General features: G+C 36.4%; 1 protein-coding gene across 1 annotated transcript in view; it reads right to left on the minus strand.

Moving 5' to 3' along the window:
• Positions 1-13020, minus strand: part of SESN3 (sestrin 3) — a 76113-nt gene extending 63093 nt beyond the window's left edge. Inside the window, exon 1 of the mRNA XM_074216492.1 lies at positions 12912-13020. Coding sequence (XP_074072593.1) covers positions 12912-12995 — 84 coding nt within the window. The 5' untranslated portion in view covers positions 12996-13020. The remainder of the gene's footprint in view (positions 1-12911) is intronic.
• Between the last annotated feature and the right edge of the window lie 498 nt (positions 13021-13518).

Here is a 13518-nt window from a genome sequence, read left to right on the forward strand (position 1 = left end):
CAATAAAGATATTTTGTAAGTTCAAGCCTTTCATTAAATAAAGAAGCCACTTGGTATAAGGAATCTTTCCAGTGATAACATTTTTTAAGGTTCTCTTTATTATCATTGTTTTAGAAGTCAGAAATGTACAAGGAAAATCTTATTTCCTCTCAGGTTTATTTAGAATAAATAAAAATAAATAGCTTTATGGGGGCTTCAAACAATAGGAAGACTGGATCTCATTACAAAGAGAAAGAAGCAAAAGTTTAGACAAAAGAAAATTTGCTACATAAACAAAAATTAGAACAATTAAGTCTTTGTTTAGCCCAATGATATACTGGAAAGAGCTCTGGACTTGGGAGTCAGGAGAAATCCAGAGTCTGAATCCAAGCTCTGATCTGTATTACCTCTGTGGTCTTACACAAGTCACATTACCTTACTTTCTTCATCTAAATTAAGAAAATGGGAATAAAAATACTTGTATCACCTATCTCAGAGGGTTGACAGTCAAATGTAAATATACATAAAGTGTTTCCCAGAACTTCATGTGGTTTATAATTGAGTAAATAGCACTGTTCAATGTAGATTATTTAAAACAAAATTATAAAAAATAAATTGTATTTTGCTGTGGAATATAGTAAATGATTTCCTGACATTTATTTGTGTATTAATATTTTGATTCAGCTATGAGTAAAATTATCTTTTATTTCGCAAAAACAAGCTGACCAGAAAGCTGGAGAAGACATCCTATGCCATTGGAAAGATACAACATAGTATTAGAAATTGGCCACAAGAGGCCAACTAAGTGACTAAGTGGATAGAGCTCAGCCCTGGAGTCAGAAGGATCTGAGTCCATATCCAGCCTCAGACACTTATTAATTTTCTAGCTGTGTGACCCTGGGCAAATCTCTTAACTCCATTGCCTTACATAAATAAAATTTTTAAAAAACTGGCCACAGAATCTACAAACAGATAATTCATAGACAAGTGACTATATAATAAAAGTACTCAATAAAATTTTAGATTGCATCTCATAAATATTTACTATAGGGAGAAACTGAAAAATGGAAAATAAACTTGAAAAACTGGGAAATCAGATTTACTTCAATCTGAACAGGACAACTTTTATGCAATGGCTCCTTTGTATTTTTTAATCACTTACTGGGAATTTTTCAAAGTCAAAATTTTTAAAAAATAGTTGACTATTTGCCCATATATCCAGCATAATTACTAGGCACTGAATGAAATGCAAAGAAAAGCAACAATGGAAAACATATGAACATGGACACTTAGATAATTATTAAATTCTTGAGCATATCTACTTTTTTTCAACCCAACATTTTATAAGACTTCTGAATACAGAAATATCTACTATGAAGCTGAAGGTGGCAATATACATGTATAATTGATACAGCACAGAAATTTTCAACAAATAAATGAAACTATATTTATGTGTAGTAAATATGATTTAATTTTTGTTAATTGTATTTTTAATAACATGCAATCATAATTTTACATTCCTCAGAATCTTTTTTTTAACCATATGGAGAGAGAAATAAATCCTAAACTTGTAAAGAATAACTCATCATCCAATGAACTGTTTGTGGTCAAAAAAGTCTCAAAAACATCTCTTTCTTAACCTCAGTAACTTAAGGAAACTCTAGAGTAATGTAACATGACTAGGTAAGAATCTTTGTACTTAATCACAATTGCTTACTATAATTCTATAACAAAACTTTTAAGGCCACACATAAATTGAAATGTCCATCACACTGTACCAGAAAACTAAGAGCAATAAAATATAAGAAGTTAGAACCCAAGACTAAGTAACAAATGGGATATATAATATGTTAAATATTTTCTCCGGGTAGCACCTCAGCTCCTAACACACAGTCATAATATTTGCTGTATGCTAGAAGTTGAGATTATTTTGTGGAACAGAAGGAATCAGAAATAAGCAGGATAGTTTTGAAAGTTATATGATGAATAAAAACACAAGTTCTGTATAATAGAAATTTACAATTTTGTGTACAACTCCCATTTTATACTGTATATGAAGATGCATTCTATTTGATGTTTGTTAGACACAGAATAAAAAAGTAACAAAATTTTAAAAATTAAAAAGGTTCTTTGTATTTAAAGTATCTGTGGTTAGTCAGTCAGTGGAAGCACTCACAGTGTTTTAAATGTAAGAATAACAGAGACAAAAACAATCACTGCCCTCAAGGAGGGAAGACAACATATGTAAATCTTCCACACACGTTTTCTGTTGTATCTCCAACAGAATGTAAGCTCCAAAGACCAGAACTTATGTTTTGTCTTTGTTTATCCAACATTTATACACAACCACATTGAGGTTGCTTAATAAAAGTTAATTAGATTAGTTTAGTTATGTTCTTAACTACCATAACCTGAACCAGATTCCCATTTTGGAAGGGCAGACAATCGTAGTCAGGCTGGAATTCAGTGGCCCAAACTGCAAATAGAAATGTTGATGGAGCAGTCAATGCAACTGCCAACCCAGACCATCTGGGAATCCCAAGAGGAAAAAACTTCCTGTTACAACCTAATTTTGAGGGGATTCTAAATGAGAAGATAGGAGAATTCATCTAAAATACTCTGATGACCACACATAAAATGGGTTACAAAGGGAATCCATTGAAGTCCTTTCTTTTATAATCATTATCTCTACATATCTCTAAATTGAAACCTTACCATACAACTGATTTGCTTCTAACTTTCATCAGATAAGAATAAGTAGGAACACAAGAAAAATAGAAAACTAACAGTTCTCTCACCTTTATAACACCAATTTTCCTAGGCTTTTGTTTGGTGATTTAAAATATACCTTCAAAACAAACTATTCTTTTAGCTTGCAGGGGCTGCTAGGTGGCAAGTTCTGGGCCTGGAATCAGGAAGACATTTTTCTGAGTTCAAATATGGCCTCAGCCACCTGTGTGACCCTGGGCAAGTCACTTAAGCCTGTTTGTTTCAGTTTCTTCATCTGTAATAAAAACTGGAGAAGAAAATGGTATAACACTTAAATATTTTTTGCCAAGAAAATCCTAAGGTAGAGTCACAAAGAGTCAAACACAGTTGAAATGACTAGACAATGTAACTTTATTGGGCATGTATTCTGTGGTATTTATATCTATTGTCAAGGGAGTATCACCACTAACAAAATATAGAACTCTGACTCAAGTAATCCTTTAAAAAATTCAAATCTGAAGTGAAACAATTATTTTCTACAGTAAAACTTCTGTTAACTAGAACCCAAGTAATAGGAATACAGAAATCTTTAATTAACAGCACCTAATTCTAGTTTAATGAGGGAAAAAATTGTTTTAAAGCTCATCTCAAACTATAAATTTTAAAATAAAATTTTGGAAAGTATGTATCGGAGTCAATTAGCATTCAATCTAACTCAGTATACTTTCTATAAAGAAGATCCCAAACTAACTCCTCCATCCTATTAAATTATAACCACTACTTAAGAGTCAAGAAGCACTGAGTTCAAATCCATACTCAGATACTTACTAAATGTGTGACCCTGGGAAAGTCACTTAAACTCTAATTGCCTAAACACCCTGGAGAAGGAGTATCTTTGCCAAGAAAATCCCATGGATAACATACTACACAGGATGAAAAAGAGTCTGACACAACTGAAGAGCAACAGAATATTGCATATTTATACAATAAGGTGAAATAGAAAGACTAGAACATTTGGAATCAGATGGCCTGAGTTCAAATTCCAGTTATGCCACTTAGTACCATGTGTGCCAAATCAATGAACTTCTGTTGGAACTGTTTCCTCATCTGTAAAATAAAAGAAAGGACTGTATGATTTCTAAGACCCCTTCTAGCTCAAATTCTATAATTTGATGGAAAGACCAATTTTTTTTTAAAATCGTTAAGGAAGCACCGGCCCTGGAGTCAGGAGTACCTGGGTTCAAACCCCTTCTCAGACACTTAATAATTACCTAGCAGTGTGGCCTTGGGCAAGCCACTTAACCCCATTTACCTTGCAAAAACCTAAAAAAAAAAAAAAAAAGTAAAATCGTTAAGGATTGCAACAAGAGATATCTACTTAATCTTCAGATAGCCAAAATATATTTTCTCTGCCTCTTAAACATCACTTTTACTTGATTTTAAAAAGAAATCACATATAGTAAACTCCCAGATAATTCAGAATGCTTAAGTAATGGCTTAGCTATAATCAACATCAAAAGCAGTTTTCTAGATAGTTGAACATTAACTCCTTTAATTCTAGTATTTTTAGTTCCTTTATGGAAAGTTTAGTAAAGTCTAAGGAATTCTCTACCTTTTTTAGACAGAATATACTAAACATAATTTAAATTTTGCTTACTAACATAGGTCATCATTATTTACTATACTATAGTACTATAGTGGTAAATGCACATAGGTGCTAAAGACAGTCTTAGCTTGTTTTTCTAATACTACCTATGACAAATGTCCTTTTTCTCTTTTTCAAACAATATTCCCGGGGTGGCTAGGTCGCACAGTGGATAGATCACCAACCCTGGAGTCAGGAGTACCTGAGTTCAAATCAGACACTTAATAATTACCTAGCTGTGTGGCCTTGGGCAAGCCACTTAACTGCATTGCCTTGCAAAAACCTAAAAACAAACAAACAATATTCTCATACAACTGAAGTCTACTGACTATTCAATCTTCTCTTATAGTCAAAAGGGCTGAGATGCAAATACTATGTATGAAACTATTCCCATATTCTAGAGAATATCCATTTTATCTCTTTAAAAGTTATAACAAAGATTTTTGTGTGTTATTAAGTCCTTTGGCAGCCTAGTAAAACCATGGAGTTTCCTTGGAATGTTTTTCAATGACAAAATGCACAAGATTACAAAGGAAACCAATTATATTGAAACAGATATCCAAATATTTTTTTAAAAACAAGTTAATGGACTCCAAGTTTTATATATAGCAGTATTGGTGATGTTTGCACTTCCAGACCACATAATTATCCAACAGAACAAATAATGGCTAATAATCTATCACTTTGTTGATAACTCTTTTCACAGCTAGAGTACCCTAGGATTTGCTGCCCCTATTACAACTTTAATTACTAACACTGCTCTCTTCATCTTGCCACTTTCTTTGTCTCTTGTGTTTCTTTTTGTTCTCCAGTGAAAAAGCTAGCTTGTTTTTAGTCCACCAATCTCAATTCTATACTATTATTCAACTAGAATACTAAAAGTATAATCTTCTAGTCTTCTATTCAACTCTTTCTGATTATGTCCATTTGTTGCTAGGTACTCGGGAATTACTTCTTTCTTGTCCCAAGAAGTTTTCTTCCTCCAGTTATTTCTAAAATTCAGAGTTGTTCCACAAGATTGGTATCTGAACAGCCAGTGCTCCTCTGAGTTAAAATAAAAGTTGAATTGAACTTCAGAAAAGTTTTGAAAACATCATATAATGTGATAACCCCATCGTGTTTGCTAAAAACCTCAATACCATTTCTTTTGTGGATTTATTAAACACTATCAAATGAATTTAAATGTAAATGAAAAGCTGAAGCATATCCAGCAACAAAAAAACTTGTGTCTTCCAGTAATACCTCTGTAATGTCAAAGTTCTAACTGCCAACCTTCTATGTGAAGCACTGTAGAGGATTCATAAAGGGACATTGAGAAGCATTATATAGGAAGAGAAAGTGAAGCTTTGAAATCTGCACCAAAGAAGGGAGTTCTCTCCAACTGTCCTTAAGCTAAAGATTGATTAGAGTAGGGCTGTACAACCTTTTAGCTCTTCTGGACTACTGTCACCCAACAAAAACACATCAAAGACGGCAATCAGAATTTAATAACCAGTCATTAATACAATTCCAACTCTACTATCAAAACAACAGAGATGTGGGCCTGCTTGAATGGGCTCAGAGGGCCACTGGGGTAGGGAGGGGGGTGGGTAAGGGAGAGGCAGGGAGCAGGTTGGACACTCCTGAACTAGAGGAGCTAAAAAGTTAATAAAAATGACAACGCGAAATGATAAGGGGAATTCACATATTATTACTTGAACCTAATACTACATTTTATTATGCTGCTTCTCCAAAATGGAATGTATTCAGGGCAGGCCACCCTGAATGGCATCAGGATTCAAAATCATGTTGTTCAAGGAAGGGTTGCAGAATTAAGGGCTTGGCCAAGGAAAGAGAAGGTTTGACCCAAAAGAGCTATCTTTAGTTAACTGAAGGGCTATCAAATGAAAAGAAAACTAAACTAATTCTGTATGGATTGTTAATCCATTTTTCACTTAAGGAAAAGTGAGGTTCAGGAAGACTAAATGGCTTTTCTATCACTTAGTGTCTTTTATGCCCGGATCTCTCCCAATTCTAAGTCTAATGAAGTCTCTACCGCCCTGGAAGACATCTGGATGACCTGTTAAAATCATGACTAAGAAGTTATAATTCTATAATTGATCTCATGATTTCTTTCCTTTTTTTTTGATCTCATGATTTCTAACAAAGACTCCATGCCTTCTAACTATTCAATATAACTACAGTACAAGAAACATAAAAATATGCCCATCCATAAATTAAAAATCTCTATTTCTACCCTGAAACAATAACTTAAAGCATTGTCATTGGTTCATAAAACTAGAGATTAAATTAGAACTTTATACTAAACATGGGGAAACAAAGTAAAATCTTCACTTTTGTAATCTCCTTTTGAGTACCCTTTTCTGGTACAAATCACAAAGTCTATGAAAACTAACTTCTGATGCTGGACTTGATGTGAATGATACCTACTGAAAAGTTTCAAATGAAATAAGGTACACACAAACTCTGCAAAATTTAAACCCATTTTATAAATGTTAGTTGTCATAATCAATTTCCCTCTTAATAATGGGGTGCCTAGAGTTTAACACAAACTGTTGATTAGCAGAGCATACAATAAGACCATAACTTTTTTTCTGGATAATATATTTATATTAAAACGGTTTATGATTATAGGAGCTTCTTGAGCAGTCAACATAACTGAAATTCATATTCATCTTACAATTAAAATCCATAAGTCTTTTCCACATAAACTCCTATTACATTAGGTTACTTCCCTGCTATAACTGATGAAACTGTTTCTTGAAAAGTACAAGGATTTTACATTTATCATTATTGAATTTCATTTTGTCAACATTCCACCTATCCAGATATTATCTAAATCCTAATACTATTGTTACCCAACAAATTAATTATCACTCGAATCTTTCAATGTTATCAAAAATATTAATACACTCTAGAATATATCTAGAAATGGATGACTAAAAAAATATCAAAAAGGACATTGTTGAGGTCTAGGGCCTATGGTCCTTGGCTAAATAGCTCCCTTTAGGCTAAAAATCAACACTTTGTTCAATAAGCTAAGGATTTGTCAAACTATTCAATCTCTAATTGTTATACTCAGTGTAAAAGGGTCTGTACCTTATTGAAAATATAAACTGTCTACAGCATTCCCTTGATCTACCATGCAAGTAAAGCTCCTCCCTGTCCCATGCCTAATCATCCCCTATATAAAATAAAATTAGTATGATTTGACATGGTTTAGGAAATTAGATTTGATACGATGGAAAGAGCCCTGCATTTAGAGAATTCAGGTTTGATTTCTGGATTTGCCACTTATTCCAAGTGTGACCTTGGGCAAGTCACTTAAACTCTCTGGGCCTCACTTTTCTCATCTGTAAAATAAGGAGGCTGTAATCTAAGGTTCCTTTCCAAGTATAATCTATGATCTTCCTTTTCCAAGGTATATTCATCTAATAATCCTTTCTGGAAATTTGCTGGGATTAACATCAGGCTCAAAAATTATACCTTCCAGAATTCCCTTTTTCTGATTTTAGAAAACTGAGATTATATCTGTTTATTTCCAGTATTTACCTAGAACATGACTTAGCAAGGACTAGAGACAGTCATTTAAAGTCAGATATTCTGGTACTGACTTCTCATCTATCTGGGATGAAAATCAATGACTCAAGACCAGGGTCTTCCCCATTTATCAGTTTATGATTACTTCATCAGATTAGATTATCAGATAGTTCATTATCACTTTGGAATGTGCAGAAAGCCTGGTTTGAGGCAGAAGTCATGTGATAGATGAAGCATGTATTGTAAGCAAAGCAAGGGATCTTTGATATCAATGGAAATCTTTAAACAGAGGTGGATGCCACCATTAGAGTGGCACAGAAAGGGAATTTCTAGCTGACCTCTGGGGTCCTTTTCCACTCCAGTGATTCTGTGATATAGGATAGGTAAATTTCAGTGACATGAAAGACTGGTAAATTATGGATTCTGTGAATACCCTCAGTGGGTAGCTCAGAGGCTACACAGGGCTGGGTTAGACCAGAGGTCTTGAGCTTGCAGTTTCCAAATGTTTAACAAAATAAGATAAAATACAAAAATAATGTGGTTTTCTAAGTCCACAGGAAGGCCACAGGGATCAGTTTCTGTTTGGATTTGACACCATTGGGTGAGACCACAGAGGGCAGATGCTTGGTATACAGAAGAGACCAGTTAAAGTTGGAACAATAGTTAAGTGTCAGAGGTCAGTCTTTGACTATGTCTTTTAAATTACATAATCCCTTTTGTTACATAGTCCTAGAGTACTTATTCAAGAACCAGAGATCTATGCATATGCAATATTTCCTAAGTGTAGCAGGGGCAACCCACTTATAAGAGCTACCTAGGGTAAAAAAGAAGCTAAGTGACTTACCTGCCTGTGGCTCAAAGTCTTCATCAGCCCAAGTTCAGCATGCTATCCACTAGACCACAATGTTTCTATCTATACATTTGTAAATACTAACTGAATAAAATATCAGAAAGTCTAAAGTCTGGCCAACCCTGTTTCAATCAACTAACTTAACAAGACCTTAAGACTTAAAAAGTCACAGGTGGCTTTAGTGTCCCAGTGAACATTAGAATAATGTTTGTGATTTTTCTCTTAAATCTGACACCTAAGTCCTTTTAAATGTTTGACTGATTGTTTTTAGAAAAAAAAGGATTAATGAAATTCTTGTGAATAATCTCCTGTCCTCTGACTTATCTGTTTCAATACTACCTCAGAAATTAAATAATCTCTCATCAACCCTTGAATTCATTCTATATTTCTAGCTTGAAGATTTTACGCCCTTTGTTAAACTTTTAATTTTGTTTTGATCAATTTAAAGTTGAAATAATTAAAGTATCTAACAAAAAAGTTGTTTTTGAAAAAAATAGAATACCAATAGAGAAATGAAAAATTCAAAATCAATGTATAAATAGTTCTAGTTGAGAACATAATGACTTTGTCTCTATTGAACAGCATAATTACACACGCATCAGAAAAACTACAATTACCAAATGATCCTAGTCTGAAAAGCCTATGAAGAATTTTTTAGCCAGAAAAAGGTGTTACTTTTGCCTCTACCATCATTAAGAGAAAATCCTGTATTTTTACCAATTTTGAACATTTCTCCAAAGGAAAAGTACACCAAGCATTAAAAAATTGCTTTGGCAAAATTAAATAAGTTAACAAGAAGTTTGACCAAACAAAGCAAGCTATACTTATTAATCTAATACTCTCAAATGAGGGTATAATCCACAATAAATCTATTTGGAGATTTAAGGTAGTCATCACATTTTAAATCATCTATTATAACAATTAAGTTGTAAAAACATGATTTTTTGTGGCAAAATGCAGTAGTCACTTCAAAGCTCTGAGTACTATTAAAAGTATAAAAGAATTTCATCAGGAGCACAGACTACAGAATCCCTATAGGTGATTGCACAGCTACTATCATTATCATTATTATTATTAGTAGTAGTAGTAGTTGGTGTTGTTGTTATTCAGTAGGTCTGACTCTTTATAACTCCACTTAGGGTTATTTTTGGTTTAAAAAAATACTGTTAAGATTTGCCACTTCATTTTCCAGCTCATTTTTACGCATGAGGAAAGTAAGACAAACAGGAATAAGTGACTTGCTCAGGGTCACACAGTAAGTATCTGAGGCTGGATTTGAACTCAGGACTTCCTGACTCCAGGCCCCTGTATCCTCTGCACCACCTGACTAATACTCCTTATTGGTAGGGTTGAATGCTGTATGGACTGATCTTTAGTTATTCCTTTTTAATTGTTAAGCCCACCACTTTGGAATCAAACAGAAGGGTCAAATTGAGCTGACTTTGGGGAGGTTAGATTCCACTTCAAAAGAGAATTGCAAACTTCAAAGAACTTTTATCAGATCCCCCACCTTTACCACAACAATGTTTAGAACCAATGCGATTTTATATGAAGAACAAGAGATAGAATTACAACTTTATAGTTATTTTGGTTTGGTGGTAGATTTTATTATCCTTGTTGCTGTTGTTTCTTTTTTACTCATGTCTATTTTTGTTGACTTACTGACTAAAGAATTGTTCATATTTAAAAAACAGAAACAATCTAAATTTATTCTGTACTTCTGAGAAACAAATTCATATTAAGCACAAAATTCTGGCTTTATCCACAATGTCCCTGGGGCAAAAGCCAATGATTACTATTCTGAATTCTTTGAAGTTACAAAATATATACACTATACAACTACCACACCCACAAGGGCAACATCCAGAGTGAAAGGTCAATCTATTCTTCCACCTGCAGTGATATTTTGAAAAAAAAAATTCAGAATATATGGTTGATATTTTTCCCCAGTCCATAACTGACCACATTAAATTAAAAATATTTAGGAAGCCACTTGAATATCACTGAATAAAAGGAGGAAAAACAACATCACAAATTTCAAAATAGGGAAAAAGCATTTTCAAGGAAACTGAATTTTACTTAAGTTTATTCTCACTAGCAAAAATAATCTTAACTGTTAGAAAACATCAATCTGCAAAAGTCAATATTTAGACAAAGCTGGCAATCTTACTTTCAGAGCAATCAAGAATGGCAACTCCCCCCAAAGCTACAGATGCTGCAATGTCATGCCACAACTGGCTCAAAAAATTCCATTTCCAGCTAAAGGTAGTTTAAGCTACTGAATATATGGACATTATATACCAGAAGTTACTAAAAATAGCAGCAATGGCATCTATCTGCAAGGAGGTAATGTAATTACAAGAAAATGCAGAACATTCACTTTTGCTTTTAAAATTTCTTATTTAATCAACAATTAAGAAAGATTAAGTTAAAAATCAATAATGTTAGATAATTCCCAAACATGGTTGCTTCAAAAAAAAATCAATAAGATGACATAATTTATAAAAAAGTCATTAAGACAAATTTTCTTTCCTTAAAGCAAGAGCACTTATGGATACTTCTATAAAGCACATCTTGAGTTTAAGCAATCATCTCAAGTAAACTTTTGTTTTAATAACCCAACTTACTTTGATAGGAAATAAAATAAAAATACGCTAAAGCTAACAGTGGGATGCCATCTGGCCCTGCAGTGAAACAGTTAACATTCAACTGCGCTGATCTGCACTTCTGATCCATTACATTTCTCACAAGCTGCGCTACAATGAGCTGAGCAAGTATCAACTGTAATATGATCCTAGAGTTTATGGAAAAAATAACTGCACATACCAAGCATGCACATTTAATAAAAATCTTTTTTTAATAGAAACATAGCCGATAAACACAATTTAAGGCATATTTCACTTTTGGTTTAACTTTAAATCTATAATTCCTTTGCTTCCCTCACCCCTTCAAATAAAACAAGACCGAAAAAAAAAAGCCAGCAGCCCTACTGCAGGGAAAAGAGGCTTGAAAAACAACTTTGATTGGCACTTGGCCTGACCCACAGAGGAAGAAAAACAGTTTTTGGACAAAGAGCGCAAATATTTGAGCTTGCTTACTTACATGGTTTTTTAATATTTACAAGAACAATCCCAGCGCAAAATGCATTTAGAGAAATTGACTAAAAACGGTCCCGCATTCCTCCTACTTGGGTTTTCTGTCCTGATGCATTTGCCCAGCTCAGCAATTTTAATTCATTTTCACTGGACAAACAGAGGCAGCTCAACTAATGTTTCTACTTAATCAAATGTAGAAATTGGTTGGGAGGAAGAAGTATAAACTGATTATAATATTACCCAGTGGGGTTTTTTAAAGCTGAAGTCTGATTAAAAGCCCTTTCATTCCAAAGGAGCACTTCCCCCTCCCCACCAAGGGTTTTTTTTTTCCCCTTTCCTTCTTTCAAGTAGAGAATTGATTAAGCTAGATATACAAAACAATTCTTGAGTAAACTTCCTATCAATCATGCAAAGAAGGTACAAGGTGAAAAAGCCAGGTAGATCAGGAAAATACTTTTGATAGAAGTATGGTGGTGGGGGGGGGGAGTAAGCATCCCTACCTCAGCCTCCCAAGGGAGACTAAAGCACCATAATGTTAGTATTTTTCCCCATAGGTATAAAGTTCAAGTTGCTTTTTTCAGTTATTTCTGTCAGAGGTAGGCATAGATGCACACGACAGGACTGGAAAAGAGGGTTGGGGGGGATGGATGGTGGCAGTGTGCAAAAGATGGAATCAACCCACACAGAGAAGCTCACCGGGCTCTTTAGGAAGAACGGATAGGCTTTTTCGGATTATGTGCAGACCAATATAGAGAGATAAAGGAAAAAAACTGCAGAGGGAGGTGGATTAAGTTGCAATGGGCAACAGAAACAGGTTTCCCTCTTCATTCTCCCACAACCACACACAAAAAGAATGTGAAGGAGGACAGTAGGAAAGAAAGAAAAAATCAACCACATACACACATAATGCATGCATACATACATACATGCATGCATACACAGACACACATCTCTACATGCAAGCGGATACAAAAGCCCCCTAACGAGTCCCGGGGGCAGCCTGGGCACTCTAGAAGCTCGGGCCCGCAAGCCTGTGGCAAGGCGGCCTTTCCCCGGGGCCGGGGGCGCTGCTGGGGGGCCGGGGGTCCCGTACCTTCCGCAGCACTTTCCGGCAGTTGGTGCAGAGCAGGTAGTCGGCGGCGGCGGGGGCGGGGGCGCTGCCGCCGCTCCGGTTCATCCTGGCCGAGGGGCGCCGGGAGGGAGAGGACGGGGGCCGGGGGTGCGAGGGGCAGCGCCCCGCCGAGCGCTCCGTCAGCGCCGCCTCCGACTCTCAGCACCCCGGGCGGGACGGGCTCGGGAGCCCCGGGAGCCGGGCGCGGGGGCAGGAAGCGGCGGCTGAAGCTGCGCCCGAGCCGGCAGCGGCAGCGGCAGCGGCAGCGGGGACGGACGACCGCGGCGGCGGCGGCTGCTGCTCCTCACCGGCCCGAGCCCATCCTCCTCAGGCCCCCGCCCCCTCCCCCCTACCAGGCTAAAGACGAACCGCCGCCGCCGCCGCCGCCGCCGCCACCGCTGCCGCCGCCGCCGCCGCCGCCGCAGCAGCAACTCGAGCGGCCCCGCCCCCTGCCCCTCACCACCTTCGCCACCTCCACTCTCTCCCGGAACCGCCCCCTCCGGCCAATCCCAGGGATCGGCCACGCCCCCTCGGCCGTCGCCCTCAACCAATGAGCGCCGCCCGTGGCCGGGGAAGGCACGGGCCAATC

Source organism: Macrotis lagotis, chromosome 1, assembly GCF_037893015.1.
Source record: "Macrotis lagotis isolate mMagLag1 chromosome 1, bilby.v1.9.chrom.fasta, whole genome shotgun sequence".
Classification (NCBI taxonomy): domain Eukaryota; kingdom Metazoa; phylum Chordata; class Mammalia; order Peramelemorphia; family Peramelidae; genus Macrotis; species Macrotis lagotis.